Source organism: Aptenodytes patagonicus, chromosome W (genome assembly GCF_965638725.1).
Source record: "Aptenodytes patagonicus chromosome W, bAptPat1.pri.cur, whole genome shotgun sequence".
Taxonomy (NCBI): Eukaryota; Metazoa; Chordata; class Aves; order Sphenisciformes; family Spheniscidae; genus Aptenodytes; species Aptenodytes patagonicus.
Window position 1 is genome coordinate 34,077,578 of NC_134981.1, and position 11,891 is coordinate 34,089,468.

General features: G+C 39.4%; 1 protein-coding gene across 3 annotated transcripts in view; it reads left to right on the top strand.

The window, feature by feature from the left end:
- LOC143172281 (A disintegrin and metalloproteinase with thrombospondin motifs 6-like) overlaps positions 1–5,967 on the top strand; it is a 221,438-nt gene extending 215,471 nt beyond the window's left edge. For all 3 annotated transcript variants that reach the window (XM_076361520.1, XM_076361521.1, XM_076361519.1), the window contains one exon: positions 5,858–5,967. In XM_076361520.1, the coding sequence (XP_076217635.1) occupies positions 5,858–5,967 (110 nt within the window). The remainder of the gene's footprint in view (positions 1–5,857) is intronic.
- The last annotated feature ends 5,924 nt before the right edge of the window (positions 5,968–11,891 follow it).

Below are 11,891 nucleotides of genomic sequence, written 5' to 3' on the forward strand. Positions count from 1 at the left end.
GAGGGATGGTAGGGTGTGGCTCCACCAATCTATCTCCCTCTCACACTCCCTGATACTCCTTAACCTTTCCACTTCCTCCTTCAGCTCTGCCACCAGGCTGAGCAGATCATCCACCTGGTCACACCGCACACAGGTATTGTCTCTGCTGCCCTCCAGTACAAGTGACAGGCTCAGGCACTCCCTGCAGCCGATGACCTGGACAGCTGCATGCTTTCGTGAGGGCTCTGTCTGGGTCACCACATTCCTTCTAGCGATGGCTTTTGGCCGAGTGGAAACCATAGCTGCGTCCTCTTCTGGGAGGGCAATGACTACTAGTTGAGTTGGCCTCTAGAGCCAGGCGGGGGACTGCGCCCTGCCCACTCGCCTTCCCTGCGCGAACTGCCGCGCAAACTGCCACGCCGCGCCCTGTTCGCCGCGCTCCAGGTCGCCCGCGTTCCCTGGGGGCTGCTCTTGTAAGTGAGGGGTTTGGCCGCCGTCCCTCCTGTCCCCGCCCACGCTGAGTCAGAGCTGCCGCTCGTCAGGAGCTCCCTCCTCCGGCTCGGGGAATGGGGGGGCTGGGGCACCCTCTCACTCCCTGCGCTTTCGCCTTCGCGGGTTTTGCCGCGGTTTTGCCGCTTTAGGAAGGGTCCCCCGGCGCGATCCTCCGCTCCGGAGCCCTTCGCCTCGGTGGCTTCGCTGAAATGGCGGGTACACTCTTCAATTACATAATAGTTCTCTTAAAACAGGTATTCCCTAAATTTTGAGTGCTTGACTTCACAATGTCACTAAAGCTGCTCCTTTTAACGTAACTAATCTCTGTGCAGTATATAATGGAGTATCTTTTACACAGGTTCTCCAACTACACTGAAGTTTAATATCCTATTTATATGGAACAAATACTCTGATTTTAAATCAAAAAAAGGCAAGTTTATGCTAGTCTTCTCTGATTTGGTGTTCATTTAATACCTTCTATATCCATTCAGGTTCACACCATAGATTCAAAGTTGTCATAAAAGTCTGTCAAATTGAGATGTCTGTAATGAAATGGAGCATACTAAAATCTTCCCAGAAATACACTGATGATTCACTATGAGCACCGTAATTTACTGCTTGGAAGTTTTAATTTTAAATAGAGGCTTATCATCCCATGTTGTCATTTGAAAAGCATCTTCATAATAGAATTTTACATGGTTACTTTAATTCCCATTTTTATGTTTCATGCTCTTAAGTAATCTTTAGGTGATGATTATCAGTCTAGGAAACATTCTGCCCTTTAAATCTCAAAGGCTAACTGATATTTTATTTCCAAACACAGATGTCTTTCTCCAAAGTAAGGAATTAATAAAGTACTTCTAAGTGCATGATTAGTCTCAATCTCCTCTTAATTTCAAGATGAAAAAATCATGTTCTTATTTATAGTCATTATGTTAGTAATTCTTTAATATTATCCAGAAAATACACTGATCTCCTATAGATGAATACAATGAGGGATTTTCTGTATGTGATCTATGGACACTGGGTGGCCATGGACTTCTTTAAAGTAGAACTGTGCAGGGAAACTATGAAAAGCAAGCCTGTTGGCAATAGTGTTTTCCAGGGACCTACACCTTCACTGGAAAATTTTTGGGATCCACAAATTGAAAATGTTGAAAACCACTTACATAGTATTCCAGATGGACTTCAGCTCTTTGGCCTGCACTCTGAGTTGGCCAGGCATGAGCCAGCTCCTTACTGACAGCCATGCAGCCTCATTAGCGCAGTACTTCGCTTGAGCTAATAAGTCCTAGGAAGAATTGAGGGGAAAAAGATATAACACAATCTCTTCCAGTAGATACAGTTCCCAACACATTGCCACTTAGCACCCCATGTTTGCTTTTGTCCCATATTGAAGGTATTTACTGGAAACCACTGATTATTTGTATGCAGTTAAGTGGCTCAAATGGCTCAAAAGTAAATGTAATCTCAAAGTTCATTTAAAAATTTAAAATACCTACATCCTTTCAGAAAAACCTAGTTGCAATCCATGAAATACTAAGGGTGCCCTATCCCAAAATTAGACAAAAAATTTGTCTTCAAGGTATTTTTTTCAATATTTTGGCAAGCATTTCTTAAACATATATCCTAATTTATAAACATTTCAGAGCTACTATTAAATGCTGAATTTAAGAAGCACAAACTGTGAGTGTTTGCAGAATAATGTGCATGTATTGCACATTTTTTGCTTACACTTTTGGCTTTAAAAAAATCTTCTTAGACACAAGAGGAGCTGACATCTCTTGTGTTAGTAAAGTGTTACCCTTTAAACAGGGAGGCATATTTATTTCAGCATACTAGAGATGATGGAAAGCTTTTAAGATTTCAAGAACTAACTAATCCTAAAGAGCACAACTATTTTTGGAAAGATAATACTTTCTAAGCAAGAAGTATTTGAGTTCTGGTATTTCCTTGTGGATGTATTTGTGAAAGGAGTATTCTGTATGCATCTGTCTCTCTCTAGGTGCAGTGGGATGTGAACTGTGTATCTGTATTTGGGTTTCAGGGAAGGAGTCAGGCCTCTCAGAGGGAGGGTTCTGCCCCTTGGGAGTGCATGTACGTAGCAGAGCATATCTGCTCGCACGCAGAGACTTTGTCCACATGCCACCTAGTAGCACTGCCTTGTGCTTTGGGCCCCACTGTGGGGCAAAAGCAACTTCAACAACAGGTCATTGGTTTGCAACAGGGTCAGACTAGCTGAGGGGATTCCCTTCCCATTTCAAACCCCAGCGAACTTCCTGATTCCCTTTACTCCCCAAACTCCGGTGCTCACAGCCCATGGGACCCATTTATCAATTTCCAGACAAATTAATTTTGGTAACCCAAGATAAGTACATACATGTTTTTGAGAAAGCTTGAGCCACTCTGCAGTATAACGATCATGTTAATAAAGTTTAAAAGCATTTTACATTTACATCTGCTTTAGCTCTTTGTTTTCTTTAAACTCTTTGTTGGAGATTTAGAATATTGTAGACGAGGTTTTGACAGACTGCCACTGATGAGGGTAACATTACATTTGCTGTTGGAAGTGAACTACAGACAGCATGTACCACACAATTTGAAATGTATTCAGAATGATTTTATTCTCTAAGTGTGTGTGTGTATATATATCTCTCTCTCTATCTGCTGAATCTAGACTGCTAATAGCCATCTGAAACTTTACCTGAAAAACTATTTTATCTATTTTTATGTCATTTCAGTTTTCCTTGTATTTTTTGTGGTATGTCTTTGAAGTCTCTTTAGCTGAAGGCACAGTGACATTCTGTGTTTTTATTACTCTAATGTGATACTTAATATCATAATATTGTCTGATCTGGCCACAAAGTTCAGGAAAGGAGAGATTAATGCATGTAGATTATTTAAAGTTATTAACAGTATTTACTAGGAACAAAAAGGGCTCTGCTAAACCTCTTCCATTCAACCATAGTCCTATGAATAATAGGCTACTTCATCGGCCACCATATCTATTTCAAAACTGATTTTTAAAACAGAAGTTGTGGGCAACTTCCAGAATATTGTCTCACTGCTGTCCAAATGGCATTGGCTGAACAGGGTCCAGTTTTAGTCAAGAGGAAGAATAACGTAAAGAAATATGAAATGGGATAATTTTAAATCCTACTTTTAGCAAAAATGAAGTTAGTGGCTTTACCTGTATTTAAATAAATACAACATATATGAGGGTTATTTTTGGGATTGAGTGAACTTTTTACATTTTGTCAAGATCAAGTGAACCTTTTTTTTCCTCACTTCATTTATAATTCACCATCTGTCTCTCCTATATTCCCAGTCTCCACAAACACAAGGAGCTGAAATATTTCTGGAAGATATTTGACCTCTTTTGGGAAGAATTTTTGAAATAAAATAGTGACCATGTGCGGTTGCTGATAGAGAAATATGTCTGTTTCAACCAGCTACCCCCAATGTCTTTTCTGCTGACATCCAACTATTTCCAAATTGAGAATTAAAAAAGTAGAAAAGTACTACATAAAACATTGGGTAGGTGGAGTAAAAAATTACAATGAAAGCACTATATCTGTGTTAATGAAATGAAAGTTTAAATAATTTCATGACCTCTACTTGTCTAGCTAGAAGCATGCACATTGCCATTATCGGAAATACCGTTCAGTACAGACCCTGAAGTTCAACCTCACTAATGCTTTCCTAGGTTCAAATACTAATAATTCTCATCTGCACTTAACTTGCTACTACAGTATGCTTGCAGCATGAACGCACTGTCCATAACTACCTGTTCTGGAGCAAAAATATTGTACTAGGAGGTCATATGTAGAAGGAAGACAAATAGGAGTAGCTGAAGGATTGTACATGATGACTGTGTTTGTTTCACTATTACTTTTTTCTTTTCCTACCTGTTTGGTGTGTCTGTCTGTTGTCTCATATTTGGCTTACAGACATCTTGAGAGTCAAGGACTGTTGTTCTGTCAGGCCTTGGAGCAACAGCATCCTGGCCTCCAGTCTTCACTTCTAGATATCAAATCAATACAAAGTATGATAATAGTCAAAGTACTGCTAGTTTCTCTCCTTTTTATTCACATTTTCTTTATAGCTGTTGTAATTTGAGAAAGATTGTAGGAGGAAGCCAGTATCAAATGCAACCTTAAAACAGTAAAAATTTATAGCATTCTTTTGAGACAAATTATTTTCTGAGAAATTAATCTAATTTCATTCTTCCCACCACTTCATTTTTGCAATTCAAACTTGTGGGTTTTGCTTTTTCTCCGTATACATCTCTTCCATCTTCCTGTACATGAAGCAAGGCTCCTTGCCAAAGTCCTATTTTAATATCAGTCTGGAAGAAACTGTGCAAATGCTTTTAACTAAAAATCCCCTATCAGGCATCTATCACAATATTCACTCCAGTGCAAAGCAAATCTGCAGTAGCAACATCTGAACCGTAGAACCTGAACATACCATTGAGCTCTCAGATACAGCCGTATCTCCAGCTATAATCAGAATAAGAACTGGGCATGGACCAAACTATTCCATTCCCTATTCCCACCTTCTTTCTACAGAAAGGAAACTGAGCCAGAGGAGAACCACAGCATACTCCAGCAGTGCTCCTGTAACATACACCCACAAGTCACTTTATATACAACCTGTGTGGGATGGAAAAGAAGTAATCCTTCCTCTGCATGGTTGAGCTCTTGTTCTCCCTTCCTGGAAGTTACCTGCTAGTATGACAAGGGCTGCTGAGGCAGTAAGCCCAGCATATAGGGAAAACACAAGTATGAAAAAAAACTCTTACATGTCTATTACAGGCATAAAAATGGCTTTTCCTCCTGCCTAAAAGACAGCGTGGATGTATGGAACCAAGCCTAAAGTATAATCCACCATTCAGTCCAGTCACTGAACTCACACTGTTGGTGCCTTTATAACACTTCTTGTTTTCTCCACCCCTGTTAGCTGCAATGCATATTCTATTTCAAGGATTCTTACAAATGCACAGGCGTGGTACCAAATAGTGCGAATCGTGTTAGATTTTGGATAACCTCTCATGGATGAATAAAATAACTCCTGAGAAAGAAGATATAAAAGTATTGTAAGAAAAATGACTCATATTTCCTAGCTGTCTAAAGTGATCATTTATCCCAATAAATGGTAATTCTTTCAAGACAAAGTGGGCACACTTCTAAATGTCTGGGAGAGAAGCCCTGTAAACATTTTTATGGCTTTTTAAAATATATTGTGTGCACTAGGCTGGACTAGAAAGAGTAGTTACAAAGAGGGCAAGGTGGATGGATAGAGAAGCAGCATGTTAAATGTCAAATTTTCTTTGTACTTTAATTTTTATTTCTGATTTTTTCTCTTTAATGCCCTTAATTATTAGAGTGCAAAGATGTGAACAAAGTGGCATATTGCCCACTGGTGTTGAAGTTCAAGTTCTGCAGTCGAGCATACTTCAGACAGATGTGCTGCAAGACCTGCCAAGGACACTGATCCACAGAAAGCACGAGAATGTGCCTTGTTATTATTGTGGAAAAGTGTCCATCGAAGAGAGCCACACAGCGGAATGAGATTGACGTCCTTGCAAATGCATTACCCTGTGGAAAACGTAACCACTGGTCAGCCCCAGCTGACAGGATTTCAATATTATTTTAACTTCTGTGAAGTGGGATTTATTCATCCAAAGTGCTGGACACAGTATAAGGAGGGCATGCCAAATTGAAAAGATCCACACAGCACATATAGAATAGCTTACTGTGGAACATTTGTGTTCTTTTGACTAAATCCAATAGTCTGTTTACCTCCTTGGACCATTAAAATAATTTTTATTATGGACTTAGCAATGACACTGAATCAATTTGTATTTAAAACTTTTTAAAATGTAGCTGTTATGACTTGGTCTACTATGGAAGTAAAGAAGAATAAAAAAAATGTTGTCATAGCTTAAAAATGTTAACTATTTTATCTCACAACACAGCACCACAATTTAAGTTATAAAATGAGCTTGGAAATGTTATTTAAGGAGCAGAAATTAAAACAATATGTATTTTTCCTTCATTCCACCTAATTCCCTTTGGAGTAATCCATATTTCCTGAACACTGCTGTGAGCCATATATAAAGCTATACTAAATAGAACAACCATGAGGGACTTAGTTTTAAGAGGTGCAACAGTTATTGCAGTGGTGCATGAAATACAAGTGTGCTATGAAATGAAATGAAATCTGTGTTGCAGGTTTATAGCCATCTTACCATTGTAAAAGTGAAGCTGAGATTTCCACTGAAAGGGAACATATTTCAATATCATGGAGGAGGCAGACTAATAGTGGTGAAGACTGTATTGCCAGCTCCTTCACTACTACCATACAGGTTGCTTAGAACTTCCACTTTGACTCCAGCTCACTTTTGTTTACAACACCAATCACAAAGAAGATACAACTTTGTGGGCATCTAGATCTGGTTTACATGTTACTTTTGATTCTCCAACACCAAGGAGTTCCAGTGCAAAAGATAAGCCTACTGTGTAATAGCAACAATCCTTTGCAAAGCTGAAAGTTAAAATGGATTCCAGATGTTCCCTTCTTTGATACCATAGCAGAAGGGCATTTGTTTATGAGAAAGAATATGTGAATGTGCAGTTCAGGAGACCACATCTGAGTGGGCAAGGATTACAACCGAAGAATAAAAGACTCATGGAGATATATAGGTTCTGTTCAAATGAGAAGTCAAAAGTGTGCTTGAGCCAAGAGGCCTGTTGGGCTATCAGGAGAAAGGCACACTGGAAAAGGGGTGGCTAGAATGAAGTTTGGCCACCTTCACCAAAAAGGCCAGGTACATATTTAAAGTTGGACCATATTTAAAGCTAGGGGCAGCTTTCAGTGTGAGACTAGAACAAACTCATGCCTCTAGATTAGTAGCTAGATGCCTTAACTATTCTGCTGCCATATTCCACTTATTTCATATTACCATATTTTTAATATTCACCAAATACTTTGCATTTTTAAATGTGAAACCAAACTGCTTAGGCAAGTTACATTCAAGAATCTGCCATTAAAAAGTTTAATGTCATGCTCCTCTTCCCCTTCACTTTTCAGTAACAGACTCAACAAGGAGATAAGGAAAGTGGGTACTTGTTTATATTAATATATTGTACTTGAACACTTGCAGTTTGCAGCAGGTACTTGATGAATGTGCTTTTGTGTCCAACTATGCCTCCTTTGTTGTAGTGCAATTAAAATTATGTAAAACGTGTTACAAATTCTAACTCAAATAGCACTTTTTAAAAAAAGTACTCTTTTTAGTGAAAAATAATTTCAAAATATCATGAGATTGAAGTGTATCTGTGTATTTTACCAATAACAAGCCAAATGTGTTGCACACTATTTACTGATGTGAATTAACATGGAAAAATAGATATTGTTAACACAACTCATACTATGAAATCCCCCCAACATATTGACAATCTATCTGTGGGGTTTTGTGTAGCCCACGTATTCATGACCATCAAATTCCTGTCATCTGCTACCTCTTGCAGGTATTTCCACTTCCATATGCCTGTGACCAGTGGAATTCATTTTCAGTTGGCTTGCATGTATTCACAAATGCTTATCTGCTGCTCTGTTGTGGTTTAACCTGGCAGGCAGCTAAACACCACACAGCCGTTCGCTCACTCCCCCCACCCCAGTGGGATGGGGGAGAGAATCGGGGGAAAAAAAAAGTAAAAATCGTGGGTTGAGATAAAGACAGTTTAATAGGACAGAAAAGGAAGGGAAAATAATAATAATAATAATGATAATGATAAAAGAATATACAAAACAAGTGATGCACAATGCAATTGCTCACCACCCACCGACCAATGTCCAGCCAGTTCCCGAGCAGCAGTCACCGCCCCCCTGGCCAACTCCCCCCAGTTTATATACTGAGCATGACATCATATGGTATGGAATATCCCTTTGGCCAGTTTGGGTCAGCTGTCCTGGCTGTGCCCCCTCCCAGCTTCTCACTGGCAGGGCATGAGGAGCTGAAAAGTCCTTGACTAATGTAAGCACTACTTAGCAACAACTAAAACATCAGTGTGTTATCAACATTATTCTCATACTAAATCCAAAACACAGCACTGTACCAGCTACTAGGAAGAAAATTAACTCTATCCCAGCTGAAACCAGGACATGCTCTCATCACCATGTAAATAACTCCTGTTAAAACTGACACCAGAAGATAAAAAACCCCAATCTTTAGGAGTTGCACATATGGATTAAGGGCAGTATGTAGTCCTTCTCCGTTAAGTGAATCGACTTTCTATATCCTTTTGACAAAACACCTTGGTGCTAACATACCCTGGTTAGGTAAAAAAAACGATAAAAAGGAAAGGGGTTGCTATGGCATTCTCTAAGCAGGAGGCCTCTTTGTATCAGGGTCCGGTTTTCTCCAGGGCGTGATTTTCTTTATCAGCTAATGTGTCTTTTCAGCTAACAAGAAAAGGTTTTTCTATGTATTCAGAAGAAACCTTTTTTTTTTTACCTCACTTAGGACATTAAAATTGTAAGGAGTGTTTCCAAAGACGCATTTTGCTCTCTTACTGGTGCTAGAACACTAGGGAGTCCGATGTTTACTCTGCAACATAACAGCACTGAGGTTGGAATTTAAAGAACTCCCTGGACCAACACTGAATTGTATTGTTAAAGGGAACAAAACACAGAATGTAGGTGGATTTACAGACTAAGCAATGCTTCAGACTAAGACCGAAAAATGAAACCTAATTCAAAGAAAAATAATTGGTTTCCACAGCACAGTTCATTGCTGCTGCTACACTGTAGCCATCTATATATCAGCTTTCTGGAGAGCAGCCCTGCAGAAAGGGATCTGGGGGTGCTGGTCAACAGCAGGCTCAATATGAGTCAGCAGTGTGCCCTGGCAGCCAAGAGGGCAAACCGCATCCTGGGGTGCATCAAACACAGTATAACCATCCGGTCAAAAGAGGTGATTATCCCGCTGTATTTAGTGTTGGTGCGGCCTCACCTTGAGAACTGTGTGCAGTTCTGGGCCCCACAATTTAAGAAGGATGTTCAGGTCCTTGAATGCGTCCAGAGGAGGACAACAAAGCTGGTGAAAGGGCTGGAAGGCAAGTCCTATGAGGAGCGGCTAAAGACTCTGGGCTTGTCTAGTTTGGAGAAAAGGAGGCTGAGGGGCGACCTCATTGCTCTCTACAGCTTCCTGAGGAGGGGAAGTGGAGAGGGAGGGGCTGATCTCTTCTCCCTGGGATCCAGTGATAGGACGCGTGGGAATGGTTCAAAGCTGCGCCAGGGGAGGTTTAGACTGGACATTAGGAAGCATTTCTTTACCAAGAGGGTGGTCAAACACTGGAACAGGCTTCCTAGAGAGGTGGTCGATGCCCCAAGCCTGTCAGTGTTTAAGAGGCATTTGGACAATGCCCTTACTAACATGCTTTAACTTTTGGTCAGCCCTGAATTGGTCAGGCAGTTGGACTAGATGATCGTTGTAGGTCCTTCCAACTGAAACAGTCTATTGCATTCTATTCTATTCTAAGCTAAATAGTGTTATATTCCTAAATAGTGACAATAGGACTATTTGTATAGGCTATAAATATGACAAGCCTAGAATCAAATAGTAGAATACTAAATGCAGAAATCAATCTGGTGCCAGTACTTCCACTGAGCAATACTATCAGCTGAAGAAGATGAAAACAGAAAGAAAAATCTACAGATTAACCCCTCAAGGTGTATACACCCAAAAATAGTCCATTTTGTTAGGAACTTTGTAATGGAGTGAATGTCACATAGATATCCTTAATTATACAGACTGAAATTACCTTTGTATTATTGTGATTAGTTGCTTATTATTTTATACTCAGTATTAATGTGGTACACTGTTACTTTATTATTTTTTGCTTTTGTAAATTATATTCTAATTTATTGTCATGTTTCTTAACACTTGTTCTACATGCATTCTCCTGCTTCTAATGAAAACAAAAATATTGTAACACGATGCAGTGAAATTCCACACCAGGCACAGATTTGTTTTTAACATAGATAATTTAGTAAAATAAAATTGCAGCTTTTAAGAATGATACCCATGGTACAGTTGTCTATTCCCTGACTTACAGTTGCTAGAAGTCTGTATGCTTAACATTTTCTTCGTCAGATGCATCAAAATATATATAAGATGTTTTCTTTCAAGTAACATCTATATGTTATGCCAGAATTCTGTCCTTGGCAGCAGCAACGTTTGTCATATATAAAAAAAACAAAAAGGAAAAGGAAAAGTCAAGAACGTGTTCATGTACATTATTAGATAATATTTTAGCTTAAGCAATAAATGTAGATCAAGAATGAAATTAATGGCAGCAAAATATCCTGTACTTCTTGGAATGTTTTCATTAACAGCCAGTCAATAATAACAATAACAATAAAATGTCCTTCTTGCATTGAGCTTTTAAGATTTTATCTGAAGCTATAATGTTTTTAAATATAAAAAACAAAGTCATTTCAGAAGACTTGGTGCTTAGGTCACTGTTGCTGAGATATGCTTCTTTTCTTATGTGATACAGTAAAAATATCCTGTACTGAAACATCTGAGCAAGTCTGTCGTGGTTTAACCTCAGTCGTCAACTGAGCACCACACAGCTGCTTGCTCACTCCCCCCCCGCCCCCGGTGGGATGGGGGAGAGAATTGGAAGAGTAGAAGTGAGAAAACTCGTGGGTTGAGAAAAAAACAGTTTAATAATTGAAATAGAATAAAATAAAAATAATAATAATAATAACAATAATAATATACAAAGCAAGTGATGCACAGTGCAATTGCTCACCACCCACTGACCGATGCCCAGCCAGTCCCCGAGCAGCGGCCCCCCGGCCAGCTTTCCCCAGTTTATGTACTGAGCATGACGTCACATGGTATGGAATATCCCTTTGGCTAGTTTGGGTCAGCTGTCCTGGCTGTGCCCCCTCCCAGCTTCTTGTGCACCTCCAGCCTTCTCAGTCGGTAGAGCGTGGCAAGCTGAAAAGTCCTTGACTAGTGTAAGCACTACTTAGCAACAACTAAAACATCGGTGTGTTATCAACTTTGTTCTCATCCTAAATCCAAAACACAGCACTGTACCAGCTACTAGAAAGGAAATTAACTCTATCCCAACCAAAATCAGGACAAAGTCCTATGAAATATTTCTTCTTTCTCTAGAATAAAAGTTAAAATCTAGTTTAATGAAAATAATCAATCTACTACTATGAGTAAGATGTTAAAGAAAGTGCAGAGAACCTTAAATGTTTTGATAAGGCATTTAATAATTTTGGTTATTCTTTTTTCTTCTGTTTACTAATGAGGATTCAAAAAACAATAACCTGTTTTAAAGGTACTGATATTTCCACCTGTGCTCTATCACAAAGTTTTATTGCCCTACAGA